This window comes from Bufo gargarizans, chromosome 2, assembly GCF_014858855.1.
Source record: "Bufo gargarizans isolate SCDJY-AF-19 chromosome 2, ASM1485885v1, whole genome shotgun sequence".
In the NCBI taxonomy this organism is placed as follows: Eukaryota; Metazoa; Chordata; class Amphibia; order Anura; family Bufonidae; genus Bufo; species Bufo gargarizans.
In genome coordinates, this window is record NC_058081.1 from 549361255 (window position 1) to 549376520 (window position 15266).

Genomic DNA, 15266 nt, shown 5'->3' on the forward strand with positions numbered 1-15266 from the left:
CACGCTTACAGTAGAAACTCCCAAAAATTGACCCAATTTTGGAAACTAGGGGATAATGTTCCAGTTTTATTAGTACTATTTTAGGGAACATATGATTTTTAATTGCTCTATATTACATATGTTTTTGTGTCTCCATTTTATGAACGCCATTTTTTGTAATTTTTCTGCCAATTCTGCCAATTGTCTTGTGTCTCATTTTTTGCAGGAAGAGTTGATGTTTTTATTGGTACCCTTTTTGGGTACATTAGATTTTTCGATCATTCATTATTACACTTTATGGGGCAAGGTGACCAAAAAATTGGTTGTTTTAGCACAGTTTTAATTTATTTTTACAGCGTTCATCTGAGGGTTTAAGTCATTTGACATTTTTAAAGAGCAGATCGTTACGGACGTGGCAATACCTAATATGTCTACTTTTTCTTATTTATTTAAGTTTTACATAATAATATAATTTTTTAAACAACAAAATCATGTTTTAGTGTCTCCATAGTCTGAGAGCCATAGCTTGTTTGATTTTTGACCGATTGTCTTAGTTAGGGTCAAATTTTTTTGCGATATGAGGTGACGGTTTGATTGGTACTATTTTGGAGGGCATACGCATTTTTGATTGCTTGGTGCTGCACTTTATGTGATGTTAGGTGACAAAAAAATTGCTTTTTTGGCAATGTTTTTATTTTATTTTTATTATGGTGTTCACGTGAGGGTCATGTGATTTTTTTATAGAGGTGGTTGTTACGGATGCAGCGATACCTAATATGTATAATTTTTATTTATTTATTTCACTTTAACACAATAGCATTTTTGAAACATTTTCAGCGATTTTCTTATGTAGGGGCTCATTTTTTGCGGGATGAGGTGACTGTTTTATTTGGTACCATTTTGTGGGACGTACGCCTTTTTGATCACTTGGTGTTGCACTTTTTGTGATGTAAGGTGCCAAAAATGGCTTTTCTTGACAGTTTTAATATTTTTTATGGTGTTTATCGGACGGGGTGGATCATGTGGTACATTTATAGAGCCGGCCGTCACGGCAATACCAAATATGTCTATTTTATGTATTTTTTTTCAAAAAAATGTATTACTTAATTATTTTTTTACATGTGAAACCTTTTTTTTATAAAACACTTTATTTTAAAAAAAATATATATTTTACAATTTGCACGATTAGTGTGCAGCTGCCATCTCTTAATGGACGTTTTAGAACGTCCATTTAGAGATAAACAACCGCCCAAAGGATGTTTATATCCTATGGGCGGTCAGGAACTTGTTAAAAATGGGATCTCCTGTCACAAGTCTGAACTGTTTGAGAGTCATTACTGAAAGACTGAAATTGTTGGAACAGTAGTACGGTAATATTAGTAAAGGCAATATCTTGGTACAGTGGTAAGTGGTCTGATATTTGAAGGGCAGTTTTGTTAAAATATCAGTGCACTGTTGTACGTAACTTTCCCCCATTCGCTTACCCTGTTCTTTAAAGCAAGAGGAAGACTCCAGCCATGAATCTGTGCTCTCCCGTGCTCACTCCAGATATGAGAACGAATCTGACGATAATGTTCTTGTTTCTTTCCTCGTAATGACAAAGAGTCAACGTCACTGAAGAAAATCAAAGACAAACATAAAACTATTGGTATTTTTTTTCAGACTAAACTGATCAGAAGTTCACAATAATTGCTACAATATTTCATCATGTGTATAATACACTGCAAAACTCCTGCATTGGAGTGAATCAGGCCTGTCAGGGTAATGATGACAGGCATCTCATTAGAATTTGCCTTGGGGATGGTCTATTAGGTTAAGGGTCCATTCACACGTCCACAAAATGGGTCTGCATCCGTTCCGCAATTTTGCGGAACAGGTGCGGACCCATTCATTTTCAATGGGGCCGGAATGTGCTTTCTGAATCCGCAAAAAAATAGCGGACAAGAAAAGTCATTTTCTATGAGAGTGCCGGCATTGTGCAGGCCGGAAAATGCGGAACGCACATTGCCAATGTCGGTGTCTTGCGTATCCGCAAAACACAACCGGACATGTGAATGGACCCTTACACAGATGGTAGATCCAGGGCTCATTCTTGGGTCCCCAGCTGCCATAGTAACTCATCATATCGTTGGGAGAAGACAGGGCCATGGGGTGACAGTGGGAGCAGGATCCGAGTTACCTGTAGCTGTAGGCTACAGCTGACACTTGCTATTGATGGTGCAGGCTAGGTCTCGAGCCTGTGCCATCTATGCCCCTTACGTGCATGCCAGTTCATAGAAAGGCTTCTCATCAGGGCCAAAACATGTTAAAAAATATATATTGTCATATGTCATGTTCTCAAGGGTGAGAAGCCATAGTTTAGAGGATTACCAATAAAATATACACGTCAGTGGTTCTGTCTTATAGAGAATCTGCTACCAGATTTATGCTGATGTGAGTGCAGCATAAACTGGTGACACTTACCTTGAGCAAAACACTAGGTCACTTACTTAAACTAACCCAGTGAATTTTGCTAAAATCTGTAAGCAACCTCATCCAGCGTGAGACAAGAACTGGAGTCCGTTCAATACTGAGCAAGAGCTAGGGAGTCCTCAGATTCATGAGCTTCCAGCAGTTCTATCTCCTTGCCCCGATTGACAGGTCTCCTCCTATAGCAATCAGTGGACGGGGTCAGTGTACAATACAGCTCAACTAACCAAAATTGGCTGGATCAGTTCGAGTAAGTCACCCAGCGTCTTGCTCAAGTTATCTGTCACCAGTTTGAGATCAGAGTAACAGAGAAGGTCATATTGTCCCATCTTGTAATGAACAACAATGGCGCTTGTGTAAGATTTCGTCCTAGCGTGCACTGGCGATCTCTGTCCTCGGGGACATCAAGCTACGAGGGGCAGGATTTAGGCGTGGAGACCTTGATTTCTTTCAGCTCCTTCACTACAGATGATGCACAGAGGCATCAATGGGCTAACAAGAACACTGTAGGAGACTAGATAAGCAAAACGGCAAGGCACTGTATTTTTGGCTTTATAAGACGCACTTTCTTCCCCCAAAAGTCGGTTAAAAATGGCCGTGCATCTTATAAAGCAAATTTATGGAAGCGCTCATTATGGAAGCGCTCACTAGTATGAATTAGGTGCCGGGAGTTGGGAGCGAAGCGCCGCAAGTGCTTGTAGTACCCTCCCCGGTCTTCCTTTCTGGGGCTGGCGCTTCACTGTCCTGACCGCATAAAGCGTCAGGACGTAGTGCGTGCTCTATGACCTGACGCTGCATGCAGTCAGGTGACAGAGCAGTGCAGGCCGGGAAGACAGGGGAGCGCAACTTCTACCGGAGGTGAAGAGCAGCCGCGGAGCAGGATAGGTAAGAGGATATTTTTATTCTAATCTGATCTGAGGTCTGATGGGGTCTAACATTGAGGGCTGATCTGAGATGTGATAGGGGTCTGACAATGAGGGCTGATCTGAGGTCTGATGGGGGTGTGACATGGAGGGCTGATGTGATGTCCTGATAAAGGGGTCAGGTGTGATGTCCTGATATTTATGGGGGTCTGATCTGAGGATCTGATATGAGGTCTGATGAAAAATATTTTTTTCTTATTTTTGTCCTCTTAAACCTGGGGTGCGCCTTATCACCGGGTGCGTCTTATAAAGCAAAAAATACGCTACTTGTAGAGGCAGTGTGGGGAAAACACAGAGCATCTTCTCACACGTTCCCTTTAAAAGAATTGCATACAAATTTCCAGTGCTAGGTAATGTGACATAAGTGTGCTGCAGAATACCGAATGCCACCAGGCTCATCCGTGATACAGCATAACCCCTACATGCCTTGCCACATGTCAGTGAAATTACTAGTAGTGTTTTATGATTATTGGGGTTGACCACTTTCTGGTTACGGTTGACCAATGTGTTTGTACGATGATTATATTGCACTTACTAATACAGTCTTTGTTAAAATTCTGTGCTATTTTCTATCATTTCATAAGGTACACCCCCTTGTTTGCCAAGTCTTTTGTGTTGTCCACACAGAGGTCTTGTCCATAAAATCACTGCTGATAGAGGGACATGTGACCAGGCAAATCACCTCCATGTGAGGTCTCCTCCATTCAGATACACTGGGGGAAATTTATCAAACTGGTGTAAAGTAGAACTGGCTGAGTTGCCCATAGCAACCAATCAGATTGCACTTTTCATTTTTCACAGCTCCTTTGGAAAATGAAAGATGGAATCTGATTGGTTGTTATGAGCAACTAAGCCAGTTCTACTTTACACCAGTTTGATAAATCTCCCCCACTGGACTATGCCTGCTATCTGCACTTGCACAGTTGGGAGTTAAGTGCAGAGTTTTTGAATAGAGGAGTCTCTCTATGGACAGTATATTAGAGAATGGAGTCCTGCACACGGTTTTACTCTTCCAGGTGCCAGCAAAGACCCGACGCTCATCCACCAATAGTATAAATATACGGCACAGAGAATATTCTTTGCAATTTAAAGGTAATTTTATTTAGTGATTTTCGCAATAAGAGCTTCATGATCCAGTCTATAGAAATTAAAAACGGTGTAACCACTATCCATATATGAGCCGGACGTTTCGGTGCATAGGGACCTTCTTCAGCGGCTCAGAGTTTCTTTAGGAAAATAATAGCACATCTATAATGAGGTATCTGAACCCTTTGTGATAATTTAAGTATTTAATATGCATATAAATATATATATATATATACACACACACACTTGATTACATACATAGTGAGGATAAAGGCCAATATATAGAGGAAAAGTGGTGGAAGGGAGAGTATGGGAGGAATCCTGTGTGAGGATGAAGGGAAATATAGGCCAAAATGTCATTTTGCTCTATGTACTGGACAATATTAGAGATGGTAGCTGGTAAATGGTATATAGCATTATGGTGGTTGTATGAAGTACAGCTATATATAGAATGCGAGGTAAAAGACAAGGTAGTATAGTAGGCAACATATATGAGAATATAGAGATGTTGGTATTAGTGAAGGTAGAGGGATGTATAGAGCTGCATACATGTAGGCAAAAGTAAGTAGGGATGAAGCGATATCTGGATCACATTTTCAGTGTATTGGCCTCTAATATTGTCCAGTACATAGAGCAAAATGACATTTTGGCCTATATTTTCCTTGCACCCTCACACAGGATTCCTCCCATACTCTCCCTTCCACCACTATTCCTCTATATATTGGCCTTTATCCTCACTATGTATATAATCAATTGTGTATATATATCCATATTGAATACTTCATTTGACACAGAGGGTTCAGATACCTCATTATAGGTGTGCTATTATTTTCCTATAGAAACTCCAAGCCGCTGAAGAAGGTCCCTATGGACCGAAACGTCCGGCTCATATATGGATAATGGTTTCGCAGCATTTACTTTCCTATAAACTGGATCATGAAGCTTTTATTGTAAAAATCATTAAATAAAATTACCTTTAAAATTGCAAAGAATATTCCGTGTGCTGCATATTTATACTATTCTCTATAGACAGGACCTCTATGTGGACAGCACAGAAGATTTGCCTAACAAGGGGACATGGCTTATGAAATATAGCAAACAGCACAGAATATCAATAAAGGCTATAATAGTAAGTGCCGTGTAGACATCTGACATCCACATTGGTCAACAGTAGTCAGAAAGTGGGCAACCCCTTTACACAACTGTTTAATAAGACGAGAGCAGCCACTCACTCTGAGGTATTAGGAGCATAGAAATTCCCAGACTGATTTCGTGTAACACTGTTTCCATCAGTAGAATACATTATAGCAGCAGAAGACTTGGCTCGGATAAGTACTGGAGAAGGCGTTGGTGGTGGTGTTACTTCTTTCCCTTGTGGTCCAGTAGAAGAATTAAATAGTCTGTCAAATCTGTACAAATAAAGCAAAAAATACCACTATAGTCAGGTGAAACATTTAGTAGAACATACAGCAAGCATTTACATATAAAAAATGAATCAAAATAGCTTTTCAAATGATATACCCTACATAACATGAAATAAAAATAAGAAAATATATTAATTATGCCTTCAAAAACCACCTGTGGACCTCCCCTCATGCTATCAAAACAGCTCTCACCCATTGTGGCATTGACCACGCAAGCCTTCTGAAGGTGGCTTGCCTGGTCAAATCTATTTTTTTCATTGCCTCCACGGTCCAACTCTGATGCTCATATGCCCACTTGTACCTGCTTAGGGCAGTGGAGAGGGTTCACCATTGGCACTGGTCCACAGCTACAGACCCATAAATAGCAAGTTGTGATGCACTTTGTGTTCTGACACATTTTTATCGTAGCCATTAGCTCGCAATTTGTGGGATGAGGCCAGACAAGCTAGCCTTCATTATCTAGACATGTCAATGAGCTTGTCGCTGATTCACCGGTTGTCCTTCCTTGGACTATTTTTGGTAGGTGGTAAATCAATCACTGCATATCAGGAACACCCTACAAGTCCAACCATTTTAGAGATCCTCTGACCCAGTCTTCTAGCCGTCTTGGCTCTTGTTAAAATAGCTTAAATGCTTATACCGTACGTAAACTTCAAGAGCAGACTGTTCACTTGCAGCCCAACATATCCCACATAACACTGTAGCATTTTTCATCAAAATACCAAATGTATTTCCATCTCCTGGCTGGTGCCATTAGTACGCCTCAGGTTGATCAGTAAATAAGGGAATGAGTGAGTAATGTAGATGGTTTATCGACATCAGAAAATTATCTAAGAGCAAAAATATTAACCTGGAATGAACTAAAACGGCAACTTAACGTGGGACGAAGATGAGCAAATGCTAAAATGCAAACAGCACACAAGCTGTAACCAGCCTCACTGTGTAAATAAATGAAAGCCTAATATACACTTCACTCACCTATGTGGTTTGTTACGTTGCCAAGCGATAGAGTTAATATATGCTAAGTTATCATATACCTCATGCTTGTTGAACAGCAGACAGTGCCAAAATATTTTCAGCACCGAACAGAGAATGTACTCATTCACATGGGCCTTAACCCCGTGGAAAAACTGTCTAATTTCCATTTGACATCACAAAAAACCTATAGAAACTTAAAACTACCTACAAAATTCCATTACAATTCCTATCATTACAAGATAAAATTAAATCTCTATTATTGGAATCACAATGTGCACAGCCTTGATCTGCCGGCGGTCTGCAGTTAAGAAGCTGAACCATCTGGAGAACATCTGTCTGGACTACAGGGTTCAACGCAATTCTTAAAGACAAATTCTTACCTCAGACATTATATGTAGCAGGATATACCGCACCTTAAATATCTGATGGAGTCAGGTGATTGCATGTTAAAATCCCCATATTAAAAATAAATAAGTAAAGATCACTGCTATTGGCCACGTCCCAAAATACCTATTATGGAGGGCATTATCGCCATTGAGCGTACTGTAAGTGCCACTATTACTACTGAGGGCAGTCTGGGAGCACTGGGGGGACTAGCTATATGGCAGTATATTTTATGCATAGTAATTGGGTGCATTGGAGACACAGTATTGGGAGTAGAAGCGGAATTACAATGTCGGGGCACCAGGAGGGGGAGGATCATGTAAAACTGAGGAATCTAAGATGTATGTGTGCCAAACTCTGCAGAAACAAGACACAGCTGAAAGAGGTCATCAAGGCAGTCTGGGCTGAATGTAGAAGATGAGGAAAGAGAACGTCTACATCAGAGAAGTCACCGGTCCTAATAACCCCAATATCTGGCTTTGGATCAGACGACGTTATGAAGAGACGCAGGCCTCTACATAACTTTGGCGCATCCAGCACCAGTCTAAATGTAAGACTGCTTCCTAGCTGTCTTACATTTAGACCATTTTCTATACCTAAAACAGGCATAGAAAATGGATAATGTGGAACACAGAGCTGACCACAGCACTCTCCCAAGTAGCTTTTTTGGGTGTGTGTCCCCAGGTTGGTCTCCCTCCACCAGGGTCACCAGATATACTTATGTACCAATGTAGGAGACAGCACACCAATACATTTTTTGATTGCTTCTTTTATTTAGTTCATTTCAGGTTTTTTTTTTTCAACACCAGTGGTATCATATATACATCAGTGCAACGTTTCAAGGCATTTTTATTTGGTTCCCTTTTTCAAGCTGATCTGGTGTACGGCCATGTCTGGTGTGCATGCATGGCCGCACACCGGATCAGCTTGGAAAAGGGCACCAAATAAAAAGGGCCCGAAACGTTGCACTGATGTATATTTGATATCACTGGTGTTGAAAAAAATACCTGAAATGAACTAACTAAAAGAAGCAATCAAAAACCTCATTGGTGTGCTATCTCCTACATACATACATTAGAAATTGGTGAATAAGACAGGCCTGCTGGCCCATCCCCTTCCCCGGCCACTATTTTAGACCTGGCGTGAGCGGGGTAAAGTTGCAGATATTTGCACCTGAAATACGCCTAATTAAGGCATATTTCAGCATAGTAAATGAGCCCCAAACTTTATACATATAATTTTGATTTCTAAGGCTACTTTCACACTATTCAATGGGGACAAAACGGAAATTAACAGACTGGAATTCTCCAAAATGCATTCTGTTCCATTTGGTTGCGTTCCCATACCGGAGAGCAAACTGCAGCAAGCTGTGGTTTTCTTTCCATCATGGGATGCGGAGCAAGACAACACAACCTAAAATGGATCCGTTTTCTCAGACACAATAGAAAATGGATCTGTTCCCCATTGACTTTCATGATGTTAAAAATAATACAACCAGAACCGTTCATAATGGATGCAGACGGTTGTATTATCAGTAATGGAAGCGTTTTTGCTAAACCATGACGGATCCAGCAAAAACACTAGTGTGAAAGTAGCCTAAAGCTATGTTAAAGACCGGTACACTTACACCTTCCAGAAGGAAGACTTTTTCATCTGTACATCTTGGACCTCCTTAGAAGCCCTGCAAACAAATTACAAAAAAAAATCTTGTGAAATAATAAAAGCACAAATATCATTAACCTATATTTTCACATAAGTCATTGCTTTAAAGGCTATGTACACCATGAAATCCTAAGTGGCTCCTGGATTACAAGCAGCCATGGCCCTTAAAGGCTATGTACTTTTTTGGAGGCAATTTTTGTTTATGATTGCATTTTACTCATTTTTGGCTAAAAATCATATTTGCAAATGGTCTTTATTAAAAACATTGAGCCATTCTGTTACAATAGGTTAACTGATTTTCTAACTGTGTGACTAGTACTTTCCCTTTCATTTTGTGCCGGTCATCTAATAAGCCTTATCTCAAATACTGAGAGGTCATAAACACTTATTTAACACTTCAGTGACACTAAGGGGCCTTAGGCTGAGCCACCAATTTTTCACATGAGAGCCGCGGCCCTGCTCTAACAGCCCAAACCAGCAGGAGTGTCGATGCTGGCTGTTTAACACTTTACATGCCGCGGGCAAAGGCGCCCGCCGTATGTAAAGTGCTGACTGAGGGAGCAGACTCCCATCGGCACCCCGCAAATGCAAACGCAGGGTGCCGATGTGTGTGAAAGCAGGCTGGGGTCCTATGAAGGCCCCACACCAGCCTTGAGTAGTTTCCAGCAGGCCCAGACTATTACTGTAAGTCATTAAAAATTAAAAAAATAAAAATCTCCCCCATATGTTTTGTATTGCCGCGTCCCTAACGACCCGGACTACATAAATATCACATAAATAATCCCCTACAGTGAACGCCGTAAAAAAGAAAATGAACAAAAAAAAAAAAGACAGAATTGCTAATCTATTCCTAGTGGCCACCAAAAAAAACTTAATAACAAGTGATCAAAAAGCACCATTTACTTCAAAATAAAACCAATAAAAAATATAAGTTGTCCCGCAAAAATCAAGCCCTCACACAACTCCATAGAAAGAAAAAGAAAAAAGTTATGGGTCTTGGCAAGCAGAGATGCAGAAACATTTTTTTCCTTTTAAAAAAATGGGTTTTACTGCAAAAAAAGTAGTAAAATGTAAAATAAAAACTATATGTATTTGGTATCACTGTAATCGTACTGACCCAGAGAATAAAGATATAATAATATTTATACCGAAAGATGAACGCCGTAAAATTTATAATGTAAAAACACAGTGGCAGAATTGCTGTTTTTCCCATCTATCCTCCTAGAAAGAGTTCATAAAAGTTAATCAGAAAGTTAGGTGTACCCCAAAATTGTGCCATTAAAAACGTCAACTTTTCCCGCAAAAAGCAAGCCCTCATACAGCTGTATAGATGGAAAAATAAAAAAAAGTTATAGCTCTTGGAATGCGACGATGAAAAAAGGAAAAAAAACGCTTGGTCAGCAAGGCCAAAAACAGGCTGGTCACTAAGGGGTTAAGCCACATTCTTATGAGTAAGGGCTCATGCACACGATCGTATGCCCTCCGAGACATACGGTCCGTGAGAGGGCCATATGTCCCGAAGCGGCATACATCGTGCGCACGGGAGCGGACAGCATCTTAGGTTACTATGATGCTGTGCGCATCAGACCGCCCGCGGGAGTATTGTCCCGCACTTATAATGTCATATGAGTGCTGGACAATAGCCCCGCGGGCAGCCCGATGCGCACACCATCATAGTAACCTAAGATGCTGTCCGCTCCCGTGCGCACGATGTATGACGCTCCGGGACATATGGCCCGCTCACGGACCATATGTTTCGGAGGGCATACCGTCATGTGCATGAGCTCTAAGATAAAGATTGAACTTTAATGCGTGTTTATAAGGTCATAAGGATCAGAGATAAGGAGCCCTCGGCTTCCCAACTGATGGAAAAGAGAGAAAACCCACAGGCTGTTTCTAGAGCATCTCAGCTATGTACACAAAAAAGGGCTCCATATTTTTAATAAAGACCAAGTGAAAAATAGATTTTTCGCTCAAAATCAGTGCAATGCAATAATAAAAATAAATTTGCCTCCAAAAGGTGTACATAGCCTTTAAATACAAAATAAGAAGCTAATGTTTTATGTAAATTGGATGACTCAAGGTATAAAGGACAAGATGGCCGTCCCCATAATCATGTGCAGAAAATAGAATTGAACATAGTTTACAATAAGACTAGAAAAACATGTGGGGGAAAAAAAAAAAAAAAGGATGTGTCAGTATCTGGTTTCATTTGATAAAAAACCTTAGTAAAACATTCCCTTTAAATTTAAGATCAATATTCTCCCATGTCGGTTTCTTGGTAACACTGACCTCAACATTTCAGTTCTGCGTATTGCATCCTGAAGTTCGATAAGTTTCTCCTTGTACTGGTTTCTTTCCATCAGCACACGCGCCATTTCTGCTCTGGTGAACCGTTTTCTCTGGGCAGCTGGAATGTCCACCTTTGAGGACAGAATGTTACAGGCAGCATCACCACCCAAAGTCATTGTGGAGACATACAAGTCAGTTAACCCCTTGAAGGGAATCTGCTACCAATATTTTGCTTATATAATGAATGCTAGGGTGTTATAGTCAAACACTGTTTACACATGCCTTTGCTATCTTTATGTGCATTTCTGATTGCAAGAAAATTCAGTTTTTACTATATGCAAATGAGGAACAAAGTGCCCTTTCAGCCTCTGAAAGAGAGCAAGTCCCCTCTACCCAAATCCCGTGAACGCCTTTAGGGACAGACTGGCAGCCTGCCTGACCCTGTACACCACAGCACATAATGTGAGCATCGGCCTTACTGTATTATTGAGCATGCGCAGCACTGCTGGCTTTGTCTCTGCGGAAAAGCCAGAAGTGGAATTACCATCACAGTATTCCCACAGTGAAGTCAGCAGCGCTGCGAATGCAAGGTATATACAGTCAGGCCGATGCCCACACTATGTGCTGTGGTGTGCAGACCCAGGTAGACTGCCAGTCTGCGCAGGATGAGGACACCGTGAAAAGGCAATAGTACAGGCAGCGACGTCGCACAGAGATAGGGGCGCACGTGGGGAAGAGGAGGGCATGGGTTCTTTGAAGAGCCAGACTTGATTGGAAACGCACTGCTGGACACGTTGTGCCTAATTTGCATAAAGTACAAACTTCATTTTCTTGCAATCAGAAATGCACATAAAGGGGACAATCAGTGAAGGAGTTAAAATGGCTGCTATCTGATTCCTGCAGGACGGCCTTTGTGGGAGTACAGAGCCCTATGTAAACTTTGGTCTCTGCAGCACAATACTATGTGTAGATGACAACTGAGAGAAGTCTGTCCGTGTGCTTCAGGACAGAGTTCACGTCGCCTCATACTCACAAGCTGAGGTGCTTTCTAATGACGCTCCTCCCCGGTCACTAGGAGGATGCATTTCACGCTCATAAATCTCACAGCGGCCATTTTACTTCTTTCACCGATTGTCCCCTAGACAAAATGAGCCATTATAAGTTATTAATGGCATTTAAGAGTTTATTTATAAAATGTTTTTCAGTATTTTTCTTCTTTTTTTCTCTTGACTGGAGAACCCCTTCAAGGAACCTTGTACCAAAGCGCAGTGTTTTAGCAAGCGGGAGAGAATAAGCCCTGAACTGACGGATTCTAAGCTGTTTAATGACAGCTTAGCTTTAACCCCCCCCCCCAAAAAAAAAGTAATAATAAATATAAATAACAGAAGCAACAAAATATATGATATGTGCCCCCAAATGGTGCCATTATCAATAGAAAGCGTTTCTGCATGTGCGCTTTACAGGGTATAGGGTGAGGTTAGCAGTCTTATTTTAGACATTTCTGGAAACTGCATTAAAAGGGTTTTTCCCAGACTTATACTGATAGATCACCAGTATCTGATCGGTGGGGTCTGACACCCGGGACCCCTGCTGATTAGCTGTCTGAGAAAGCAGTGGCGCTCCTCTTATTGCCTCGGCCTTCAGCGCCGTACATTGTAGAGCGCTCAGCCCCACCACATGGCCTTGGAAAAGCTGAGAGAAGGCCGCAGCGCTAATGCAAGTACGCTGCCTTCTCAGACAGCTGAGGGGGTCCCGGGTGTCAGACCCCCACCAATCAGATACGGATGACCTATCCAGAGGATTACAGTCTCACAAAACCCCTTCAACCAGTTTGATGAACGTACCTCAGTATCCTCTCTGCATAACTTCCTTGCTTCATCCAGTTCAGTGCGAGTCCTTAGAATGAAGAAACACCCACTTAACACCAACAGCATTTAAATTGAAAATGAATCCTACTAAGTCGACATCCTGACTTATAAACCCCAAATATCTGCAATTTACGATATGTCCTTTGGAGGGGGATACTGTATCTTCTACTTTTTAAGTGTCTCTTTTGCACTGCACATTGTGGCTGGCACTGCTAGGAGGGGGCACACTGTGACAGCTCAGAAAGGGGGGAGGGCTCTGTAATACCCATAAAAAAGAATGGAGACAACAAGACACGCCGGCGTTCACCGCAATCAGGCACAGAATAAGTGGAGAGGTGGCCGGCGAGTCCTCGGTAGAAGGGCAGGTTCCAGAGGTGGGACCTCCATCAGACTATTATGGCAAATCGATGTACAAGATGGGAATATCACTATAGGGAGAGGTGGATGACAGTCCGAAGAGAGAAGAATTAACACTGAAGCCTATTAGTCTACACTCTTTTTGTAATGGCCGTCCCCCGGCTTTCATGACCAGCGGACCTCATTGAAATCAATGGGCCCATTTTTAATGGATGTATTGACAGGAGTGCACCCGTCTAATGGTTGTTAAGAAACAGCTACAAGGGTCTTTCAGGAATGGAAAAAAATAAATTAAATGTAAACATTTAAGAAAACACCTCATCCATTTGAACACGCGGAGACACTCGATCCTTGAACCCGTGCTGTTCACGGAATGCAGCAAGATCCGCGCTCCCAGTGGCGTGACGTCACATTACGTCAGGTCCTGCTGCATCCAGTGAAGAGCGAGGGTTTGAGGAGCAAGTGTCCCCGCGTGTTCCTTGTTTAATGTTGGCACTAGTGGTGATGAGGGGGAAGCCAGGGGCATTATATATGGGGGTCAATATAGATAGATATATATAGGGGCACAACTGTGGGCCATTATATATGCTTGGAGGCACAACTGGGGGGGCTAATATCAATACTGGGGCACAACTTGGGAGCTATTATAACTACTGGGAGGCACTAAGGGGGGCATTATCTGTGCTGGGGGCACAAAGGGGTGCATTATTTATACTGGAGACCCTATGGGGGGCATAATAAATATACTGAGGGCACTGCAGGGGTTGGAGCTTTAACTTAAAACCCCAATGAAAATCATCACGACCATTCAAAATGGATGCAAAACGGCTGTTAAAAACGGACAGACAGAAAATGGATGCCCAAATGATTGACAGCCAATCATCTGTGAATGTAGTCGCAGATTCTCGGCTGTATGGAGCCCCATGTTAAATGGGTGACTATTCTTGTACATATCTATCCAAGGCTGATACAGTGATCTACATAGAGCTGGAGGAAAAGCCCATTACGCTAGTTTGAAACGGGCAGGTTATTTTTTTTTTAAACAATAACACTATGAAATCTGCATAAGAGTGGATTCATTGTGAACTGTAGGTCAAAGGAATATGCTCCCGATGTATACCTTTTTTTGTGGGATGTCTCTGTACGGTGTAGTCTACTGTGTCATTCTATTAAAGGGGTTTGGTGTAAGCTCTGCACAGCACAGTCAGCATTGCACTTTAGTAGCGAGCTTCCTCCTCTGAAATGCTGATTGTGCTGTGGGGCTCCTGCACCGGAACAGCTGATTGTTGGGGGTTCAGGGTGTCAGGCATCTGCTGATCAGCTAGTGATGGCCTGAGGATATGCCATCACTTACTAAAGGCTGGACAACTCCTTTAAGCAAAAAAATAAATAAATAAAATACACTGACATATACTGCCCCATGGAGGGCAAATGGACCTTCTTTTGTCAGGTGAACGGAGACTATGTGTAAATGTAATGCACACACTGGGAGCTTCCCTATCATTGCTGAGATAAGGGGTTGATCCAGGGATTTATTCTGTTATAGTTGGAGTTGGGATGGAATTTCTTCCCCACGCCGCTGCAGATTGAAGACCCGTGCCTTTTTCCGACCTATGTAACTGTGTTAGGTCTCTCGAAAGAAAAGCATCTTCAGTGTGTGAGATTAATATTTTCTATTGAGGCGCTCGGAAAAACCTCACAGTCAGCTCCTGAATATATGCCCGAAGACAAGAATTAAATTCAAAAACATCTGACCTCACCATAGGTGAGCCAAACGCTTATTGTTAAGCTGCACGAATGCTTGAGTCATTCTTGGCAAAATAATGATCATAAAATGTTTTCTC

General features: G+C 41.7%; 1 protein-coding gene across 1 annotated transcript in view; it reads right to left on the reverse strand.

Moving 5' to 3' along the window:
- LOC122928581 (C-Jun-amino-terminal kinase-interacting protein 4-like) overlaps positions 1-15266 on the reverse strand; it is a 116434-nt gene that overhangs the window by 37563 nt on the left and 63605 nt on the right. Inside the window, exons 11-15 of the mRNA XM_044281562.1 lie at positions 13042-13093; positions 11198-11328; positions 8871-8924; positions 5690-5866; positions 1464-1593 (exon numbers count right to left, since the gene is read on the reverse strand). Of these exons, the coding sequence (XP_044137497.1) occupies positions 1464-1593; positions 5690-5866; positions 8871-8924; positions 11198-11328; positions 13042-13093 (544 nt within the window). The remainder of the gene's footprint in view (positions 1-1463; positions 1594-5689; positions 5867-8870; positions 8925-11197; positions 11329-13041; positions 13094-15266) is intronic.